Raw genomic sequence first — 19,959 nt, 5'->3', positions numbered from 1 at the left:
CAAGTTTAAATTCTATTTTTATTGTGCATGTGGAATGTGGAGAAAAGGCAGTTGGATTTGGGTGTGCATATTCGACAGAGGAAGATCTAAAAATGCCAAAGAATACGCGAACTTAGCAGTCGGTAACTGGTAGATATGCTTAGGTGGTTGCTGCACTGTCCTTTAATGATGAAACAGACGCAGATTGGTGTGGGCCATAATGATTCCATGCTCATCGCAGGCGGCAATGACGCCAGCATCATTGGTAGAGCCCGCCGGGCTGGCAATGTACGACACTCCGCTCTGTGGAAATATAATAAAAAGGAGTTAAGGAGAGTGCAAAGCATAACTAGAAGCTTTCCAACTTACCAGACTCGCGCGATCAATGTTATCGCGGAAGGGAAAGAATGCATCCGAGCCGAGAGCCACGCCGCTCAGCTGCTTCAGCCATTCCACTTTCTGCTCAGCGGACAGCTGCTGTGGCGCCGTGTCGAACATGCTCTCGAACTGTGTCAGCGGCATATCCTTGCCCACCGTGCCATTCACGTAGTTGTCAATGGCATTGGAAATCTCAGCGCGCTTCACGCCTGCCTTGAACTTCATGCCGGCCACACTGGGATGCTGACGCAGCCACCAGTTGTCGGCCTTCTCGCCGGCCAGACGCGTGCAATGGATGCGGGATTGCTGGCCCGCACCAATGCCAATGACCTGACCATCGCGCGCATAGCAAACGGAGTTGCTCTGCGTGTACTTCAGCGCAATGGTGGCCACAATCAGATCCCGCACAGCTGCCTCGGGCAGGGGACTGCGCTTGCTCACGACCTTCGAGAAGAGCGAGGCATCAATGACGGCATCGTTGCGCTTCTGTTCCAGTGTCAAGCCAAAGATGGTCTTGCGCTCCACAGCGGTGGGCTCGTAGCTGGGATCCATCTGCAAGGAGTTTTGGCATCAATTTGGGAACTCATTTTGAATTTGGATTTGAGTTTTACTCACCTGCAGTATGCAGTAGCTGCCATTTTTCTTTTTCTTGAGAATTTCCAGTGCTGCCGGCTCGTAGCCAGCGGCAATGATGCCATCGGATACCTCGCGGGAAATGATTTTCGCTGTGACCACATCGCAGACATCGGACAGGGCCACAAAGTCCCCGAACGAGCTCATACGATCCGCGCCACGTGCCCGGGCATAGGCCGTGGCCAGTGGCGTCAGCTGCTCGTATAGATCGTCCACCATGCAGAGCTTGGCCTGTGCAGGATTGAGGGCCACACCCACAGCGGCACCAGCGGGCGAGACGTGCTTGAAGCTAGTGGCTGCCGGTAGGTTCAGCGCCTGTTTCAGTTCCTTGACCAGCTGCCAGCCATTGAGAGCGTCGCAGAGATTGATGAAGCCCGGCGAGGCATTGAGCACGCGCAGCGGCAACTGCGCCAGCTGGGTGTACAGCTGCGCTGGCTTCTGGTGCGGATTCATGCCGTAGCGCAGCTGCAGCTGGGACACGCCCGATCCGTATTGCTTCCTGAAGTAGTCCGAGATGGCATCGTCGTAGCTGGCCGTGTGCGTGAAGGCCTTGAGGGCCAGTGACTGGCGTGTCTCCAGCGTGGTATCCCCCTTGGCGCTGATCTCCGCCAGCACTCGCTCGTAGTCGACAGCCTCGCAGACGACTGTGACACGCTGATGGTTCTTGGCCGCCGCACGCAGCAGTGTGACGCCGCCAATGTCGATGTTCTCCACAGCATCGGCGAGCGTGACATCCGGCTTGGCTATGGTGCTGGCAAAGGGATAAAGATTGCACACCACCAGCTGAACCAAGCCGTAGCCCTGCTTGGACATGTCTGCGAGATCGCTGTCGGTGGTGCGTGACAGGATGCCAGCATGTACGGCCGGGTGCAGCGTCTTCACACGTCCGCCCAGCATCTCGGGTGCGCCGGTGATGTCCGACACATCCTTGACTTTGAGGCCAGCAGCACGCAGCGCAGTGGCAGTGCCGCCACTGGCGACCAGCTCAAAGCCAAGGGTCACAAGTTTCTTGCCCAAGTCAAGCAGACCCGTCTTGTCCGAAACGCTAAGAAGAGCTGGGTGGGAGGAATAAATGTGTGGTTAGATGGTGGACACTGGGAGAGACTCTGGGGGAGACACTCACCAATCTTGCTGGAGCTCATGGTGCTGATTGTAGTTGTAGCTGCGTTCGACTGGGCGTCTGAAATGCAAATGAAAGGCAAAACGAGTTCAGTTGAGGACGTAGGCTGCGGATTGGGATTGCACAAACATGTTTTCGCTTTTCTACGCCTAGGCAACGACCTACGGCTGTGGGCTGCGGTTTGTCGTTGATAGCAGCCACAGGCACAGGCCCCCCAGGTGCAGCTGCAGTGCTGTGGGGTTATCGAATTCGCACCCAAACCGCCGCTTGCATCAGCAGATCACTGAGCTCAGCTCGAGTGCAACAAAAAACAAAACAGAAAATCGCTCAAAATGGTACGTAGACGCCTTTATTGCTATGCCAGGGTCTCGGGTTTCGTTTCGTTTACAAATCCTTATCAGCCGTTGACTGCTGCCGCTCCGCTTCCTGCTCCCTCTCCTTTCTGCGCTTTGCCTCCCGCCTACGCTTGTGCTTGTTGGACTTCAAGTGCAGCCCCCACTGATACTCGCCAACAAAGTGCCGCTCGCAGGTAGCACAAAAGTTGCTCGTCTCCTCATTGAGATCTGCGCCGGGATGCACACGCTTGGCCATTGGCTCAATCTCGCACAGTTGGCCACTCCTATAGCTCTCCACTATGGACTCGGCGCGCTGGTAGACCATTGCTGGCCAGGCGCTGACATCGCTGGTGTCCAGTTCGTACAGATCCGGCACCTGGCGATCTTTGCTGCCCAGAAAACGATTGTTGATCCACTTGATTTGCTTCTTGGAGTAGCGGCGCGTCACCAGCTTCAACTCATCGCAGCAGGTGCGCAGCAGATCGATGCCCTCGGGCAGACCCTCCTGCTTGAGCTCTTCCTTGCTGGGCAGGCGGTAGTCGTGAGTCTTGAGATACTCTTCAATCTGTTCATCCTGCTGCTCGTTGTGCTTCATCAGGTAGGGCACAAATTCCTTGTAGCCGATGGTTTGCAGCACACCCGAGGTGTAGGCCTGCACAGTGACGCCTTTGTTCGCATCGTGAAACTGCCGCAACTCCCTGAGCAGACCTTGCTGCAGCATTCCATCCACCCGACCATCGAGCCGTGCATTGAGCACATCCTGTTGGCATCGCAGCCACAAGAGGATTGTGTGGGGATAGCGCAGCGGCCCACCCAGACGATTTCCTCCCGGCCTTAGGCGCTGCTCTGCTAGCTTTTCCGTCAGCGTCTGTCCGGTGCCCTGGTACACTTCAATGGCGCGCAGAATCTTGCGTCTGTTGTTGGGGTGAATGCGATTGGCGCTGCCGGCATCGATGCTGGCCAGATGCTGATGCAGTTCAGCAGTTGTCATCCCAGCCAATGCGTCATCAGCCAACTGGTCCGCCAGCAGGCTGCTGTTGTTGGTGTCCCCCTCCTGCGTGTCCACCAATATGTCCCACAGCAGCGACTCAATGTAATAATTGGTGCCACCCACGACAATGGGCGGCGTGGACTTGGCCAGCAGCCGCTCGATAATCGGCAGCGCGGCATTGCGAAAATGTGTGACTGTAAAGGGCTCGGCCGGTGTCGTCACATCCAGCAGATGATGCCTTGCACGTGTCTGCTCCTCCTTGCTTGCCTTGGCCGTGGCTATGTCCAGGTTCGTGTAGACCTGCATCGAATCGGCGCTGATTATCTCGCCCCCGAAGCGCTCGGCCAGTTCCAGCGAGAGCTTCGTCTTCCCGGTGCCAGTCGAACCGAGTATCACAATTAAAGGCACTTTGCGCATCATTTTTCCAACCAATTTAAAACAAACAGCGCCCACAGACACGTTTTGCGGCACGTGTGGCACTCACGAATCTCAACCACCTGTTGTTTTCTCCGATTGTTAGTATTTTTGCAGCCCATACATGTTTGACACCAACTTGCTTATTAATTATGGAGTTTAATACTAATATTTAATGCTAATTTAGCTTTTAATTTGTTTAAAAACTTACAGAAAACGCGAAAATAGTGAAAAAGTCGAGGGAGTCACGACTGACAATACTCTATATCGAATATATCAAACTATCGATAGGCAGTAAAGCTGCCTTTTAGTGTGAACGTGCTCTTCGCGCACAAACCAAAATTTAAATTTGAAACGTAGTTAATGAATCATTCGTTAACTGTTATGAAGTGTTATTTTTACCATTTTGACCAGAAACTTAGGAAGTTTGTAAAAACGAAGCCCAAAGAAATGAACATAATACACATGCGGCTGGGCGACTAATGTCAATCATTGGGGCCCCCAATAAGTCAGACCGTCTATTAACGCGTACATAATCCCACATGCCTAAGCTTTTGTAGCCGTGTAGCTGTGTGTTTGCCGGGCAGCGTGATTTTTATAAACTTTAGAGTTTGTTTTGCCATCGAAGCGGTTGTGTCGCGGTTCTTTTGAAAACTTCCTTTGAAACTTGTCCGGCTGAGAAAAATTAAATAATCAGTAAAACATGACTAGCGAGAAGTATTTAACCTTGAACAATGGGCTGAAAATGCCTTTAATTGGCGTGGGCACATGGCAGGTAATTTGATATCACAAAATTAATTAAATTGATTACTAATAACTAATGGAAGACTAAGAAAAAACCCGACACGTCACACGCCCGGATCCAGTCGTGATGCACTCCCCTCCCCACTGGAGGGGCATTTAGAATCTCTGGCGGACCGGTTTTTAACTGCACAATAAACAGCGACAGAGTCGACTTTCTCTGGAGTGTAAACCAAACAAAAGCCACAAATGGGCAAACACTGGGACACTATTGACTCTAAAGAGACACACTCTAGACAGATGGAAATCTTATCTTTGCCACCGCCTAACCGCAATTTCTTCACGTTTTGGTTTTTAGGCATCCGATGAGGAAATCGAGACGGCCATTGATGCTGCCCTGGAGGTGGGGTATCGCCACATCGACACAGCGCCAGTTTATGGCAACGAGCCGGCAATTGGGCGTGTGCTCAAGCGCTGGCTGGATGCTGGCAAGGTGAAGCGTGAGGAGCTGTTCATTGTGACCAAGCTGCCACCCATTTGTGAGTAATTATTGAACAATGATTGAGCATTCAAAAGAAACTTTTCTTGATAGTGAATCGCCCGCACGAAGTGCTGCCAACCATTAAAAAATCGCTGGCCGATTTGCAGCTGGACTATGTGGATCTGTACCTCATTCATACGCCCTTCACGCTGAACATCAACGAGGATGGCAGCTTCAAGATTGATGCAGAGGGTCTCATGGAGGTGGATCCGACCACAGATCATGCTGCCATCTGGCTGGAAATGGAGAAGCTGGTGGCCCAGGGCCTGGCCAAGTCCATTGGCGTCTCCAACTTCAGCAAGGATCAGGTGGCGCGTCTGCTGAAGAACTGCAAGATTCGCCCAGCCAACAATCAGATCGAGCACCATGTGTACCTGCAGCAGCGTGAACTGGTGGACTTCTGCAAGGCCGAGAATGTGGCCGTCACAGCTTACTCCCCACTGGGCTCGAAGGGCATTGCCGCGTTCAATGCAGGCGCTGGAATTGTGCGAGATTTGCCCGACCTCATGGACATACCGGAGGTCAAGGAGATTGCCGCTGCCCACGGCAAATCCCCGGCTCAGGTGCTGCTGCGCTGGATCCTCGACAATGGGCTGTGCGCCATTCCCAAGAGCACAAACGCGGCACGCCTGAAGCAGAATCTGGATGTGTTTGACTTTAAGCTGAGCGAGGCGGAGGTGGCCAAGCTGCAGGCATTGGATAAGAATATTCGCGTGTGTGATTTTGCCTTCTTCCATGGGTAAGAACTCAGAAAATGTTTTTCTGAACCGAAAACTCATTTATTTCCCTTCCTTACAGCGTGGAGCGGCATCCGGAATTCACATTCAAGAATCAGTACACCAATTAGGCAAAGAAACTCCAACGAATGCTCGACACATGCACCATGCACCATGAATCTACATTTACATTTACTCTTTTTTATATAATTTATAAATATTTCTCTCCACAATAGAAGCACACACAAATATTTATGCTTCGTTCTCAACTGGTTTGCGGCTGCAGCTGTAAAGTTTTGGTTATAATTCTCAGCTCAACAGGTTTTCCAGCAGGCAGCGGCAAGGCTGGTTTTTCCTCGTTTATTATGGCTCGTTTGGGGTTCGTTTCGTTGGAGCTGCTGTGGGGAAATAAACTCTACGATTAGTTCGGGTCATTGGCTGCATTGTTAGTACACACTGGAATTTATTTATGTTGGATTCTAAGCTTAAACAAATCACAAGACTTAGTAGCGAGCAGAAAAATGCAATGCAAATGGTTACAAGGCGCTTTAAGGACTGTTTTTCTCTTAGCTAAGTATATACACAAAGAATTCGATTCGAGGTACATATTGTATGTAACATTAATAAGTTAATTAGTTGGGTGCTTACACGCTAATATTAGGGGACTGACTGACTGCTTAGACGGATTCAAATACTTTTTAATTTGTAGTAAATAAAACGTAAAACGAAACGAAGCAAAGTTATGGGAAAACAGCCATCCTGAGGGGGGTATTATTATGATATTCGTTTATCATTTTTGGGCCAAACTCAATTTGATTGTCAAGCCTTTGGCCACAGCGCTTTCTTGTTAGTTTTGAGTATTTAAACATAAAATTCGTAGCGATATTCGTTGCTCTGCACTCACGTGGTGCGCGTGGCTTCCTCCTCTGAGCTGCGCCTAGAAAAACAGCAGCATTAACACACAGAAAATGAACTCTTGGTCAGTCCAAGCAATACAAAAGCAACCGGAAAACCATAAATTCAAACTCACTTAGCTCCTTCCGCTGCACAATATTCACAAATTTCAAATTTCTCATGCAAAAAACAATAAATCAAAAAGTACCTGGGGGGATCCTGATTCGAGCGCATGGCCAAGGCGGCCACCTCGAAGATGCCAATGAAGAAGCACAGCATGAGGGGACCCAATATGGCACCCTGCCAGCCGATCCAGTACATGCCACCCGCTATGGCCAGACCATTGAGATACGGATGTCCACCGCTGCCATAAATAAATGGGAATACAAATAAATCCATCTATTTCCGTGCTGTGCACTCACCCCTTCAGATCCGCATAGATGGCCGTTTCGAATGTGGAGGGCACAAAGAACTGCAGCAGAAACAATATCAAACCCGCATAGAAGCGATCCTGGGCCAGCCAGAGTTCCAGAAACGCGGGCACCGCACACCAGTAGCTGCCCAGAAATGGCGCCGCTGCCAGAATGGCTGCCAGCGCAGAGGGCAGAAAGACAATTCGCGCACCAAACACCGTGTGGACCAGCCACGTGAACAGGCCCGTAAATATGGAGCACTTGAACATGGAGACAAGCACCACCGTGATGGAGTTCTCCATGCCATCGACAATCTTAGTGCCAGAGGTGGAGTAGCCCAGGTACTTGGTGATCTGAAGCGGCGCATACTTTTCCTTGCTGCTCGAGAGGAGGTAGAACAAAGCGGTGAAGAAGACGATCTGCAAAAATCATTATAAATATCTGAAAATAAATTTTAGAAGCTCTTTGCTTACCATATCCAGAATAAACTCAATGCACGCTTGACCGCCAGACAGCACCAGCGACAGGATCTCCCCAGTCACGCCCATAATCATCGAGATATTCGTGCGTATAATGTGCCACAGGGACTCGGCCACCTCCAGTATGGTTTGCGTGTTGCTCTGCGCCCAGCCGATGATACCCTGTTTCGCCACTAAAACTAGCTCTTTAAAATGTCCTTTTGTTAAATAAATGTCCGTAGGTTAGCGGATGGAACATAGAATGAGTTTGTTATTTCATAGAGACGCAGACAGAAAGTTAGGGAAAATGGGTTAAGAATGCAGGAACAAAAACAAAAGCCCAAAAACCACCAAAAGGGTTTACCCGAGCATCAAAATAATAATTGAAACGTTAATTTGTTACATAAAACAAATGAAGAGAGGTAGAAGAGGAGCTGCGCTTACCTGGATTATCAACAATTTCGCCAAAAGTGCTCTTCAGCGCATCCGTGGGCACACGTGGCCCGTAGGAGTCGCCTCGCTTGTTAAAGTCCACCCAATACTGTATGAGTCTGTCCCACACATCGAGTATTTGCTCCTTGAGCTTGGTGGCGTGCACCTTGTCCGCGTCTGCCAGCCAATCGTCAATGTAGGTCTCAATCTTACGGCGACCATAATGGTGCGCATTGTCTAGCGCATCATCGATGGACGCCTGCATGTTGGCGGGCAAAATATCAATTAGCTCAGGACGGTCTGTGATCGTCTTGTTAATTAGATCTTTTGTCAGGTAGGCCACCTCGATGGTCTCCGAATAAATGTTGACGCAAAAGAACACGCTCAAAATGATGATGCAGAAGAGCATGGCAATGATCATGAGTATGGAGGTGACTGACTCCACCGAAGACTTTAACGAATCGCGCACAATCGTGTGGATGCGATAGTTGAGTTCCAGCACACCCGGCAGGCAGAGCGGCAGCACAGCAGAATGATGTTCAATGGCCCAGGACTGGAGTTGGGCAATCGAGTTAGAAATTTGTATTATAAATATTTGTCTAACTCACCCTCAAGCCCAGATACAGCTCATTGATCTTGCCACACACAAAGTCCGTGATGCCCGTGTACGCTCCGAATTTGTAGATCAAATGCAGCAGCACTGGCACGGCTGCCAGGATGACCATCCAAATGTTTCGGTACAGCACATTGGCCAGGCAGGCGTACAGCAGCAGCTTCAACAGCGTGCCGCTCTGATGGCCCTCCGCGGTTTCATTCGGCTTCACATCGAACGTATCCGTGGAGTCTACCGTGTCGCTCAGTGATATATCCTCCACATCCGACTGCAACGTCTCCGCGGACACCGGCCGCTCGCTGCTCGCCTTTCCACAAAGACTAAAATTACTCAGCGAACGCTCAAAGTCGTTCTTGTCGAACAGCAACTTCAGGCGTTCCAAATACGAGCCGGAGCCTTCGCTACCTTTCAAATGGTACGCCGTGGAGGCCGTCACGTACGCCATGACCAGCAGGAAGACGGGCACTTGCAGGGCGCCCAGAAAGCTGCTCAAGTAGCCGGCTATCGCGATCCACATGGACTGTCCAGCGATGACAAATTGTGTGCTGTTCTCTGGACTCCAGAAGAAGTGCACACAGCTTAGGTATATCAGCACGAGGGCGATAATCTGGAACAGAGAAAGTTAAAGCTGCAGCTGCTGTGGAAATTTCAACCTCCAACCCACCACAAAGACATTGAGGAAGCCAATAACGCGCACAAATAAACCATGCGAGAAGGTGAGCCAGTGCCAGATGGCGTAGATGAAACCCTTGGGCGCGTACAGCACCAACAGCTTGATGCAACTTGCCACACCGCAGCCGGCCAGCAGCAGTTGCCAGTGCTCGCAGAGCCAACCGATTAGCAAGCGGCCGCAGTGCTCCGTCGCCTCCACGGGGGACAGAAATATGGATACCAGCACATTGGAATCGCGCTCCTCCAGCCGCTGGAACCAGCTGTGTACGCTCTCCGCTAGCCGACGCTTGAATGGAAAGAGCACGGCGCCCATGAGGAAGGCCCACAGCAGCGGGCGCACAAAGGGTCCGAGGATGAAGCAGACAGCCACAAAGGCGCACACGCCCAACACGAACAGAAAGTTGTACATTGCCGCGCGAAAGCTCTCATGGTTCTGGGAGCGTGTGCGGAACAGGCGATTCATCACGCTGTCGAAGGATCGCTCGCGTCGTATGGGAATGGGCTCCGAGCGGTTCATTCAGAGGCGGGTTTACAATCAGGAAGGAACTGGAAGCTGGAAACAAATACGCCTATTAGTCCATGCAAGGCCACTACGCAATGCCCATATGTGGCGGTCAGGCCTGTTTGTCTATTTTGGGCGGGGAACTTACTTTAATTTGACGCAGTAGACGAATCAACGAGCAGCGCAGCTGATTCACATTTGCAGGCTGTGGACACAGTTTATGGATGGGCTAACAGGCTGTGACAGCTATCAGTTTCGTGTGCTGGACGTGGACCACATACATCGAAGTAGGTGGGATCCTACTCGGGTTGCTGGGCGGGGCAGGGAAGTGCAAATAAACAAATTTTTGTTGTTGTTGTTGTTGTTTTTGCCAAATTACGTCAGCCGTGTGACCGTGGATAAATCGAGCAAGTATACCGGCTGACCCTTACAAATATACCGAAATATACCAAAATACACCTAGAATTCCATTTTGACTTTAAAACATCCTGTTTGTCAGTTTCAAACACTTATTGACTTATCGATACTTTGTTTCGTTTTGCAGCACCACTCCGATTAAGCGATTTTCAAAACAAACGACGCCGATCAGAGACGCCATGGGTGAGAATCAAGAGATTTTAACAATTAAAAGCAATAATGCAACTAAATACTTGCAGAATTATCCCTACAACAAGTACTCAGCTTGCGACAAGCGCAAGAGAATTGGAATAGGACCACCGCCTGTTACTTGGAAATGTATCGCAAAATCATCAAAAAGTCCTACACAACAGAGATACGCAATTTGGTAGATTCCCGCCACACAATCGCAATTATGGATTTAAATATAATCACATTTGTGCTTTTAGTTAAACGGCGAGTGCAAGATACTGGATGTTGAGCTAGACATACCCCAACTGGAAGATCCTGTCCCGCAGGAGGACTACACGCCCATGCCAGATGTAAGAAAACTTCAAAATACACTAAACGACTCGCTATATTTATTAAACATTAACGTCAACAGCTTCACAAATTGGAGGAGCTCTGCGAGGCCACACTGACGGGCGCGTCTTTATTGTAGGCATGCTCCGACCCATCCTTGTCGCTATTCAGCCAGTGTCGGTGCAGGATTCGGTAGATATGCTGCAAGCACTCGAACGAGGGCGACTGGCTCTGCAATGACAAAAAGGATATATACTGATGGGGAAAATGAGTGAAAACGCACGACTCACATGGAACAATGGTATTATGGGTCGTTTCTTGAACATGCTGCCTCTGGTACGCAGGATTAGCATGTACTTAACATCCAACTGCAATTGAAATGTAATCAACTAGAATTAAATATAACCTAAGCAAAGATTTGCTCACATTTTCAATCACTTCATTGAGCACTATGTCATGAATGTGTCCACGCTGCACACAAAAGACTGACTCCCGGCCAAAGGATCGCACCGTCTCCGTTTGCAGGGCCATGTCCCAACTGTAGAACAATTTCTCGGTTTTCACCAGAGCCAGAGCGGTGCGAATAATTACAATCGCAAGGGTTGTAACAATGAGAATGGGATACAGGAAGCGTGGCTGCCAAATGCTAACCAAGTTGTCCCCGAGACGCCACACGCTGATGAAGTAGACGGTCGACAAGGACAGGAGCAGCAGAAGCCGGCGCAGCTGCCTTTGGCACTGAGCCCCATGTAGGCGGTTAACCAGTTCTATTCGCACCACGTCCCCTCCATAGTTTTTGATGCACACTTCCAGATCCTCCTCCGTGGAGCCGGCGTATTTAGCACCCAGGCTGTAAAAACGCTTCCTCGTCAATTCCGGTTCCATTTATTATTGTTTGTTATTGTGTATAAAAAGTATCGGTGTTTGCGTGTTATAAATATCGCCAATGCACTCGCTGCTCAACACTTCGCGCATCATCCTCCAGCCCTGCAACAATTAAGAATTATATACGATCTTCCGACAACTATTCAATGAAAATCTCTGAAAAACTGAACTTAAAGTATTGGAACAAACTATAACATTAAACCCATACATATTTTATATTGTTTTCCTTACGGCGATTAAAAAAATGCATGTATATCGATTGTTTTTTCTTTATTGCACACTGCTCCGGACGAAAAACAATATGGCGTCTGCGGCCTCTCTCTCGCACACATAGCACAAAAATTTCGTCGTCGGGTCAGCCAACGCTCGAGCGTCGGTTGAAAAATTGTAAAAATATCCATTGTAATTGTTACAAAGCGCGTGGTAAATAATAAATATGCGCAAGCGTAAATTTGATCAAAGCTGAACGAATGCGAACAAGCGCAGACACCAAAAAACAAAGGCAGAAACAAGCAATTGCAGCGTGAGTGTAAAACTTTTTGGTAAAAGATTCAATATACCCCCTCGCGCCGCTCTCCTGCTCTTGTCCTCTTGCGGCTTCTGTGTTGTCTGAGCGTGTCTCTGCCCATGTGTGCGATTGTGTGTGTGTGTGTGATTGAATGCGAGTGTAGAGTGTATTTCTTGAGTGAGTGTGTGTACATGATTCGTTCTCTCACGTACTCCGTGTATGATTGCGGCCTTGCCCGACAGCAAAATTGGAAAATATCCTGCCAAAACCCTTTGCCAGTAGCCCGGCTTTTTGCTGTCCAGGGAGAATTGCACATTTGGAGGTAATTTCATTGCTACTATTTTGTCCAAATTTATGCAACAACGCAAACGTCGCCGTGTGTTGAGTTTCGCTCTGTAGTGTGTTGAATTGAGGTGAGTTTTTCGTTTGCCAGTGTGTGCGCCTGTGGTGTGTACCCGATGTTTTTCTTACGTTTTCGTGTGCGTTTCAATTAAATCCAAAATTTGCGAATATCGGGGCAACGGTGTACACTTAAAATGCGCTGCATTGTGAAATGAAAACACAATCCGTTGGCAAGAATTGGATGCGTCAGAAGATTCCGCGGGTGGGTGTGTGTGTCCCGTGTGTTGATTTGGGGGAAGACGGCATTTTTTTTCTTGTACCTCTCGCTTCTTCTTCGTCGATGAAATACGCTGCAATGTTTGCGATTCTGTTTTGTGCCTGCCATTCGCAATAATTTCATTGAATGAACCGCAAAGGAGACGGCCAAAAAACCGATGTACTTGCTAGACGGTGCATGTGTGTGAGTGTATTGTGTGTGAGTGAGTGAGTGAACGTGAAGTTTGTGTGTGTATCGCATATGAAAATACAGAAATTAAAAAAAAAATAATGGAAATTAGCTGACATTGCATTTGGGCCAGAATGAGACAGCGGATAGTAATTATTTGTGAATTTTCGGATTCTTGCCTCGACCCGTCCCAGTCCCTGTCCAGTTCCAATACCACCCCAAAATGTGCATGTCTGTTCCTGTGGACACACACTCACGCGCATTTTGCGAATGTGTGGAGCAGGAGCGCGCGCGTATTCTGCACACATTGCCATGCATGCAAAACAAGATACGACGCGTTCGTAACTGCTGCCGTTAAACAGGCTCCTTCTCCCCCATTCTCCTCACCCCGCCCTGCCCTGTTCCGCACTGTGCCATTCATTGTGTGGAGCGAACGAGCAAGAGCGAGAATTCGCTCGGACAAAGCGGAACCGAAAGAAACAGACGCGTTCGTTCCCCCAAATTGTGTCCTGCATCCTTTCGTTTTTTCTTCATTTTCTTACTTTCTTCAAACGCATACACAGCCAATTGCAGCTTTCGTGGATTCATGTGCTGTATGTTAATGTGTGTGTGTGTGTGTTCCGAGTCCCCCCCTCAGTTATCTTCTTGTTCTCTTTTGTTGCTGGGCAATAAAGCTTGGCAGAGTTGTCATTCTGGCCATTTCTTACTCTTTTATCAATGACTCCAGGCTCGCGAGCCGCCTCGTTATTTGGCAGCCATTCAAATTGTCCAACTGCCGTTTATTAATAACCCCACTAGCCCAAACATTTATTTTCTGTGTGCAGCTGATTGCGTAAACCTCTCTCTCAGCATTTGTTTTGAATTGCCTCGCTGGGTTTGTTTTGGTACAACTTCGCCAGCCGCTCGCTAGACTCGGTAGCTCGTCTTATCAGCACGGAATTGGCCTATGGCGCTTCGTTGGAACAAGTACACTATGCAGCGGGTATTCCATATAAATCGTACACCGCTTCGTATCTGTCCGTCGTAATCGCTGTGCAAATCGCGTTAGAGGCGGCGCAACACGCATTTTTTTCAACACTCAACCTTGATGTGGTTAGTGCGGGCGGGGGGTCAGGTAAAGGTTTCATATCGATGAGTAGTGATCTGGGGTGACGCAAATTTGTATGTGATGTGTGGTGTGCCGTGTGTGGTATCCACAACGGTACACAGTCTGACACACACACACTTCCGCATCGATGACGTAGTTTTCGCTCGTTTTTTCATTCTGTTTACACACACATTATTTTACACTTTGCTCTCATTGATTTTCGCCGTGTCTGTGCGATAGTCTAATACTGGGTGGATGCCATGCCACCCACTTAACGACGACTCTCTCACTCGCACTCTCGCCGCCTGTTTGTTTTCGTCGCGCGCGTGTTTGCACTCGCCGCTGCCGCTGGCCGTGGGGCGAAAGCGCCTGCTGCCCCCCCACCCCACACAGTCAGTCTGCCTCTGGGAAAGAGCGGAGAATGTGGAGAGTGCTGCTGCTGCCTCTGCTGCTGCTGCTGCTGCTGTCGTGGAGAGATCTAATGAAAAGCGTTTAATGTTTGTAAACAGACCGGGCAAAAGTAAAATTTTCTTTTGTGTTTTTTGGCATTTCTCATCTCTCTCGCTGAATTGCACCCATACACAGATGCATGCATGGCGAGATACGCAGGCACGACAACACGATAGAGAGGTGCTTGCAGCCGCTTTCACATTTCATTCATACATTTTTGAAGTTTTCGCGAGATTTCATTTCAAATATTGCAAAGATTCAGAGATTCGTGCAACGTTCCCTCAAAGACGTGCAACAGAATGACGTCACTCCAAGCGTATTGAATGTGGATAATCTTTTTTTACTTTTCAAATCTTAATAATCCACATTTGATTTACTTTTGCAGCGTGGCATTGTGTACAACCGGACCGGAACAGGATCCCACCCACCCAGCCGGCGCTGAATTATCAGCATAACATGGATGTACAAGTCAAGCGTAGAGATTAGCCGAATCCTTTGAATTTTAAATTCAAAAATCCTAATTTAATTTAGCCTAGTAGCCGTAGCCTAGCCTAAGCCCATAACTTGTGTGGTTCCAAGCCACAACGCGGTACAAAAAAATCAAGAAAGAGCAACCAAGAAAACGCCCAACCCAAAAGCTACAAACGAGAATATTGAAAACCAAGAAAGGAAACCCCCAAAGGCTTAATCATGACTACGGATACCCGCCGACGCGTCAAGTTGTACGCACTGAATGCGGAGCGGCAGTGGGATGATCGCGGCACGGGACATGTCTCCTCGACATACGTCGATCGTTTGAAAGGTAAGTATTTAGCTTAAATTGTGTACTGTAGGGGCCATGGGCTAAGCTAAGTGCCGCCGTTTTCTCCCCAAACGATCTTGCAGGTATCTCGCTGCTGGTGCGCGCCGAATCGGACGGATCGCTGCTGTTGGAGAGCAAAATACAACCGGATACCGCATACCAAAAACAGCAGGACACGTTGATTGTGTGGTCCGAGGGCGACAATTTTGATCTGGCACTGAGTTTTCAGGAAAAGGCTGGTTGTGATGAGATTTGGGAGAAAATATGTCAGGTTAGTTGTAATTAGAAATGGACTGCTGCCGCTTCTGTCTCTGCTTCAATGTGATTGCATTTGTCATGCCTTCTTTGTTCTACTATAAACTGCTGCAGGTCCAGGGCAAGGATCCTTCCGTTGAGATTACACAGGATATTGTGGAAGAGTCGGAGGATGAACGCTTTGAGGACATGTCGGACACAGCGCCACCCATCGAGCTGCCTCCGTGCGAGCTATCACGGCTCGAGGACATATCGGAGACCATTCAGAGCTGTCTCTCCACGCCGCTGCGCAAGGAGAAGCTATCGATGGCCCTGGAGTCGGAGAACTACATCAAGAAGCTGCTGAATCTGTTCCATGTGTGCGAGGATCTCGACAACACCGAGGGGCTGCATCATCTGTTCGAAATATTCAAGAACATCTTCTTGCTGAACAAAAATGCCCTCTTCGAGATCATGTTCGCCGATGACACCATCTTCGATGTGGTCGGCTGTCTCGAGTACGATCCCAGTGTGGCCCAGCCTAAGAAGCATCGCCAGTACTTGAAGCAGTGGGCAAAGTTCCGTGAGGCTGTTCCCATCAAGAACCAGGACCTGCTGGCCAAAATCCATCAAACGTTTCGTGTGCAGTACATACAGGACATCATTCTGCCCACGCCGTCGGTTTTCGTCGAGGACAACATGCTGAACACGCTCTCCAGCTTTATTTTCTTCAATAAGGTGGAGATTGTCACCATGATTCAGGACGACGAGCGATTCCTGCTCGACGTTTTCGCTGTGCTCACGGATCCGGCCACCGGCGACACCAAGCGACGCGACACGGTCCTCTTTCTAAAGGAGTTTTGCAACTTTGCCCAAAACTTGCAGCCCCAGGGCAAGGATTCGTTCTACAAGACGCTCACCTGCCTGGGCATATTGCAGGCGCTGGAGCTGACGCTGGTCATGAACGACAAGAAAACCAAGTCGGCCTCCATTGACATACTCACGGCAATTGTGGAGTTCTCGCCGCTGGTTGTGCGCAACTACACGCTGAATCAGGTCAACCGGCCAGAGGGCGTAAGTTTTCAACAAAGAAGGAGAGGTTTTATCCCATAGAATAATAATATTTTCTGTATACAGGAGCGCATGCTGCTGAACATTGCCATCGAACAAATGTTGAACGACTCGGAGCCGGAGCTGGGCATTGCGGTGCAGCTGATGGGCATTGTTAAGATTCTGCTAGAGCCGGAGAACATGCTCACCGAGAAGGGAGATTTTCTCAATTTCTTCTACAAATACAGTGTTCAGACTTTAGTTGGTAAGAGTCGTCGACTTCGGCCCCACTTTCCAAGGTAACAACTTTCCTTTTCTGCAGCTCCGCTAATTGTCAACACGCTGGGTGACCGTCCGCAAAACGAGGATTATCAGACTGCACAGCTGCTTGGCATTGTTTTGGATATTTTGTCGTTCTGCGTGGAGCACCACAGCTATCACATTAAGAATTTCTTATTGCAAAAGGATCTCCTCAAGAAAATTCTGGTGCTGATGAAGAGCTCACACACGTTCCTTGTACTCGGCGCACTGCGGCTGCTCCGCAAGATAATTGCACTCAAAGATGAGTTTTACAACAGGTAATTAAAGGAGGATATAGATGTATATTTAGACTGGAGTATTTATTTGTTCTTTTCCCATACAGACACATTGTCAAGTGCAATCTCTTTGCGCCGGTTGTGGATGCCTTTATTCGTAACAATGGCCGCTACAATCTATTGGAATCGGCCATTCTGGAGTTGTTTGAGTTTATAAAACTCGAGGATATACGCACGCTGTGCGTTTATTTTGTGGAGAACTTTAGCAAGATATTTGATGAAATCGAATATGTGCAGACATTCAAATATTTAAAGAATCGCTACGATCAGTACCAGGATCGACTCAAGGATCGCGACAAGATGGAAAACCGCACAGATGGGTAGGTCTATTCGCTGTTGATTCCATCCTCAAGGTTTGTTTAACTAATTTTCTGTGTGGCTTGTTCAGTGGCCTGCCGATCATACGCAGTGGTGGACGGTTTCGTCGGGATCAGCGTCAAATGGAAGAGGAGGAAGAGATGTGGTTCAATGAAGAGGATGATTTCACCGAGGAAATCGACACATACAACAATGTCATCAAATGTAAGAGACCTTAAAAATATTCTTGGGTGTTAAATAAAACATTTTCTGATACATTTTTGTAGCCGTCAGCGAAAAGAATGGCCCGCAAAACCAATCACCGCAGCAGAAGTCTTCTCCGCCGCACAGTACGTCACCCCACAGCGGTCTACTGGGGGGTCTGAATTCCACAGCGACTGCCACTGCCACAGCCACAGCAACTGCCACTGCCACATCAGCATCAGCAGCCGGTGCACCCGTGGCCAGTGGAAGCAGCAGCCCAGAGGCGGGCATTGTCGATGACCAGGCCCAGGCTGCAGTGCATCTGGCCGCGGCTGCCAACATTGCACTGCAGCATCACCAGCAACAGCAGCAGCAGCAACAACAGCAGCAGCAGAACCCATTCCAGCAACAGCAGACACAGCCTGAGATCGCAGAACTGCACCAGCAGCTGAGCGGTGTCGAGACGCCGCAGAATCAAGAGTTGGTGCTTTCGCCATCGCCCACAGATAACGCCTCTTCATCATCGTCGTCGTCGTCATCGGCATCATCATCATCGCTTGAAGCGTCCACGTCATCTTCGGCGTCATCGTCCTCATCCTCATCGTCACCGCCGAGTACGTCGGCAGCCGCTTCTCATTGCGATTCGGCGACAGTAGCTCAGGTTGTGGCCAGTCAGTTTTTAACGATCGCTATCGCCGCGTCCGTGACAGCGGCAGCTACATCGGCTGCCCCAAATCTGGCTCCAGCACCGATTGTGGCCGATCCCGATATCGAGCCCGTCGACTCACAGCCGCCTCCGGGCACCACCAGCGAGCTCGACGGCCTTCTCGTCCAGTCGGCTGTAGCGGAGAAAGAATTGGTGGCATCCAGCATCGACGCAAGCACAGACTCGGCGAACAGCGAAACGGACAAGTCGACGACCAAGAAGGTAAAACAAATTGAATCCAAATATTTATACTAGTTATTGCAACATATTCTATTCGTTACTTACAGGGCCTGGTCGATTATGAGAGCGACTCCGGTGAGGATGATGACGAGGACGATGAGGACGACTCTGATGGGCCACAAGCACAAAAGCGCGCGCGTCTGGCATAGTTGACAGATGCGGAGCAGCAGGGCGGCATCAATTATAAATTAGTACACACATAACCCACACCTACACCTACACCCACACACTAACACACAAACACACCAACACCAACGAACGGAACGTAGGGAAGGAGGAGGAGTTGCCGAGAGAGTCGAGCCGAGCCGAACCGAACAGGAGGAGAACGTCGATCATCGGTGGTCAACCAACCAGCTTGTTAATGCATTTTGCGGCAAACCACAGGCACAGGCACAGCAGCAGACGGGAGACGGAAGACGGGAGATGGCGGTACGATGTAAGATCGAACAAGAAAACATAAAGTTAAATTTTAGCATAAAAAATTTATTTTAAAGGAAAGCGAACACCTAAAAGTAAAACAAGAAATTATAAATCTTACTTTACTAAATTAATAACTAAAACAAAAACAAAACAAAACAAGAATATATATATATAAACATATATATATATATATACAAAATATATATACATATATATTCAAATATATATGCATATGAAAATATAATTAACTATATGTATGTGTGTCCCAGCCGCGCACATAACCGATCAACCGATCGATCCAGGCAGTTAGATCCCCTACAGCAAAATGCTACGTGCTCTCTGTCATGGTGGAATTATTTACAAGGTGACTGTGCGAGGATCACTAACTTATTCACCACGCTCCTAAAGACAAGCGCTAGAAAGGGATAGAGTGTGGTGCAGACCTCACCTTGTAAGTAATTTCAACCATGCTCTCTGTTGTGTGCGTTTTGTTTTGAAAAAAGTTCGGAAAAAGCATTAACGAAGAAACCAAAATAAACATGTATTTAGTAGTAAAACACAGACACTTGCAACACACACAGACACACCCAAGCGCGTGCAGAATGAGGTTGAGGATTTTGTGAGTGGTTAGTTTTAGCGCAGAATCCCCTAACAGATCCTGTCAAGTTGGCTGCTGGCTAGCGGCTGGAATGTTGTGAAGAAACTAAACAATTTTGTGCAATATTTGGTTTATTATTTGTGGTATTTTAAAGACAATTGCGATAAGTAAGTTGCCCTTACCTTAGTTATGTTTAAGAGTTAATTTTCAACCAACTGACAGATGGACCTACTGCCCATCGAGGTATTATAAATTTTGTATATTAAAGCGCTGACTGACACACTTTGTGTAAACAACAACTCTTGGGTGCAAGGTTCAGGCCCGCCCTGAGGCTTATCTCATACG

The 19,959-nt window shown here is 48.8% G+C and overlaps 6 protein-coding genes across 14 annotated transcripts; 2 read left to right on the top strand and 4 right to left on the bottom strand.

The window, feature by feature from the left end:
• Nucleotides 1-25: 25 nt before the first annotated feature.
• Nucleotides 26-2,170, bottom strand: LOC117897382 (bifunctional purine biosynthesis protein PURH). Its single transcript, XM_034806191.1, has 4 exons — nucleotides 2,114-2,170; nucleotides 973-2,045; nucleotides 349-909; nucleotides 26-282 (listed from the first exon to the last, which is right to left on the bottom strand). Exons 1-4 carry the CDS (start codon nucleotides 2,130-2,132, stop codon nucleotides 163-165), a joined length of 1,773 nt encoding a protein of 590 aa, XP_034662082.1. The 5' UTR covers nucleotides 2,133-2,170; the 3' UTR covers nucleotides 26-162.
• An 84-nt stretch (nucleotides 2,171-2,254) lies between these two features.
• On the bottom strand, nucleotides 2,255-4,019 carry LOC117897383 (tRNA dimethylallyltransferase). Its single transcript, XM_034806192.1, has one exon. The coding sequence runs from the start codon at nucleotides 3,854-3,856 to the stop codon at nucleotides 2,495-2,497; it is 1,362 nt and encodes a 453-aa protein (XP_034662083.1). The 5' UTR covers nucleotides 3,857-4,019; the 3' UTR covers nucleotides 2,255-2,494.
• A 445-nt stretch (nucleotides 4,020-4,464) lies between these two features.
• LOC117897386 (aldo-keto reductase family 1 member A1) lies at nucleotides 4,465-19,894 on the top strand. The gene is made up of 5 exons (XM_034806194.1): nucleotides 4,465-4,625; nucleotides 4,950-5,130; nucleotides 5,184-5,871; nucleotides 5,931-6,022; nucleotides 19,215-19,894. Exons 1-4 carry the CDS (start codon nucleotides 4,554-4,556, stop codon nucleotides 5,977-5,979), a joined length of 990 nt encoding a protein of 329 aa, XP_034662085.1. The 5' UTR covers nucleotides 4,465-4,553; the 3' UTR covers nucleotides 5,980-6,022; nucleotides 19,215-19,894.
• Nucleotides 6,099-10,207, bottom strand: LOC117897379 (transmembrane protein 245). 6 transcript variants are annotated; one of them, XM_034806182.1, is made up of 9 exons: nucleotides 9,981-10,207; nucleotides 9,323-9,876; nucleotides 8,654-9,265; nucleotides 8,058-8,598; nucleotides 7,629-7,831; nucleotides 7,165-7,574; nucleotides 6,951-7,106; nucleotides 6,753-6,785; nucleotides 6,099-6,246 (listed from the first exon to the last, which is right to left on the bottom strand). In XM_034806182.1, exons 2-9 carry the CDS (start codon nucleotides 9,845-9,847, stop codon nucleotides 6,114-6,116), a joined length of 2,613 nt encoding a protein of 870 aa, XP_034662073.1. In that variant the 5' UTR covers nucleotides 9,848-9,876; nucleotides 9,981-10,207; the 3' UTR covers nucleotides 6,099-6,113. The 6 variants fall into 6 exon arrangements, with proteins under 6 accessions (XP_034662073.1, XP_034662072.1, XP_034662074.1 ...); XM_034806181.1 differs by having other exon boundaries at nucleotides 9,323-9,883; nucleotides 9,981-10,206; XM_034806183.1 differs by having other exon boundaries at nucleotides 6,099-6,243; nucleotides 9,323-9,883; nucleotides 9,981-10,206.
• Nucleotides 10,788-11,709, bottom strand: LOC117897388 (phosphatidylinositol N-acetylglucosaminyltransferase subunit H). Its single transcript, XM_034806196.1, has 3 exons — nucleotides 11,177-11,709; nucleotides 11,041-11,118; nucleotides 10,788-10,981 (listed from the first exon to the last, which is right to left on the bottom strand). Exons 1-3 carry the CDS (start codon nucleotides 11,633-11,635, stop codon nucleotides 10,835-10,837), a joined length of 684 nt encoding a protein of 227 aa, XP_034662087.1. The 5' UTR covers nucleotides 11,636-11,709; the 3' UTR covers nucleotides 10,788-10,834.
• Nucleotides 11,963-19,085, top strand: LOC117897376 (serine/threonine-protein phosphatase 4 regulatory subunit 3). 4 transcript variants are annotated; one of them, XM_034806176.1, is made up of 10 exons: nucleotides 11,963-12,158; nucleotides 14,853-15,264; nucleotides 15,339-15,540; nucleotides 15,639-16,577; nucleotides 16,641-16,818; nucleotides 16,876-17,131; nucleotides 17,197-17,469; nucleotides 17,538-17,671; nucleotides 17,734-18,578; nucleotides 18,644-19,085. In XM_034806176.1, exons 2-10 carry the CDS (start codon nucleotides 15,158-15,160, stop codon nucleotides 18,743-18,745), a joined length of 3,036 nt encoding a protein of 1,011 aa, XP_034662067.1. In that variant the 5' UTR covers nucleotides 11,963-12,158; nucleotides 14,853-15,157; the 3' UTR covers nucleotides 18,746-19,085. The 4 variants fall into 4 exon arrangements, with proteins under 4 accessions (XP_034662067.1, XP_034662066.1, XP_034662068.1 ...); XM_034806175.1 differs by having other exon boundaries at nucleotides 14,853-15,268; nucleotides 15,343-15,540; XM_034806177.1 differs by having other exon boundaries at nucleotides 11,963-12,164; nucleotides 14,853-15,268; nucleotides 15,343-15,540.
• Nucleotides 19,895-19,959: the final 65 nt, after the last annotated feature.

This window comes from Drosophila subobscura, chromosome O (assembly GCF_008121235.1).
Source record: "Drosophila subobscura isolate 14011-0131.10 chromosome O, UCBerk_Dsub_1.0, whole genome shotgun sequence".
Taxonomy (NCBI): domain Eukaryota; kingdom Metazoa; phylum Arthropoda; class Insecta; order Diptera; family Drosophilidae; genus Drosophila; species Drosophila subobscura.
This window is presented reverse-complemented; position numbering and strand designations above follow the sequence as displayed.

What these genes read in the sequence shown, in the direction of transcription:
- LOC117897383 (XM_034806192.1), bottom strand. Translation starts at nt 3,856, where the DNA reads ATGATGCGCAAAGTGCCTTTAATTGTGATACTCGGTTCGACTGGCACC.
- LOC117897382 (XM_034806191.1), bottom strand. An exon ending in GCAGCTACTGCATACTGCAG is followed by an intron (nt 910 to 972) that starts GTGAGTAAAACT and finishes AACTCCTTGCAG; the next exon opens with ATGGATCCCAGCTACGAGCC. An exon ending in ACATTGATCGCGCGAGTCTG is followed by an intron (nt 283 to 348) that starts GTAAGTTGGAAA and finishes ATATTTCCACAG; the next exon opens with AGCGGAGTGTCGTACATTGC.
- LOC117897388 (XM_034806196.1), bottom strand. Translation starts at nt 11,635, where the DNA reads ATGGAACCGGAATTGACGAGGAAGCGTTTTTACAGCCTGGGTGCTAAA. An exon ending in TCAATGAAGTGATTGAAAAT is followed by an intron (nt 11,119 to 11,176) that starts GTGAGCAAATCT and finishes TTTCAATTGCAG; the next exon opens with TTGGATGTTAAGTACATGCT. An exon ending in CCATAATACCATTGTTCCAT is followed by an intron (nt 10,982 to 11,040) that starts GTGAGTCGTGCG and finishes TTGTCATTGCAG; the next exon opens with AGCCAGTCGCCCTCGTTCGA.
- LOC117897379 (XM_034806182.1), bottom strand. Translation starts at nt 9,847, where the DNA reads ATGAACCGCTCGGAGCCCATTCCCATACGACGCGAGCGATCCTTCGAC. An exon ending in TTGAGTTTATTCTGGATATG is followed by an intron (nt 7,575 to 7,628) that starts GTAAGCAAAGAG and finishes TGATTTTTGCAG; the next exon opens with ATCGTCTTCTTCACCGCTTT. An exon ending in TCGAATCAGGATCCCCCCAG is followed by an intron (nt 6,786 to 6,950) that starts GTACTTTTTGAT and finishes CTGTTTTTCTAG; the next exon opens with GCGCAGCTCAGAGGAGGAAG.
- LOC117897376 (XM_034806176.1), top strand. Translation starts at nt 15,158, where the DNA reads ATGACTACGGATACCCGCCGACGCGTCAAGTTGTACGCACTGAATGCG. An exon ending in TTTGGGAGAAAATATGTCAG is followed by an intron (nt 15,541 to 15,638) that starts GTTAGTTGTAAT and finishes AAACTGCTGCAG; the next exon opens with GTCCAGGGCAAGGATCCTTC. An exon ending in AAAGATGAGTTTTACAACAG is followed by an intron (nt 17,132 to 17,196) that starts GTAATTAAAGGA and finishes TTTCCCATACAG; the next exon opens with ACACATTGTCAAGTGCAATC.
- LOC117897386 (XM_034806194.1), top strand. Translation starts at nt 4,554, where the DNA reads ATGACTAGCGAGAAGTATTTAACCTTGAACAATGGGCTGAAAATGCCT. An exon ending in TTGGCGTGGGCACATGGCAG is followed by an intron (nt 4,626 to 4,949) that starts GTAATTTGATAT and finishes TTTGGTTTTTAG; the next exon opens with GCATCCGATGAGGAAATCGA. An exon ending in GATTTTGCCTTCTTCCATGG is followed by an intron (nt 5,872 to 5,930) that starts GTAAGAACTCAG and finishes CCTTCCTTACAG; the next exon opens with CGTGGAGCGGCATCCGGAAT.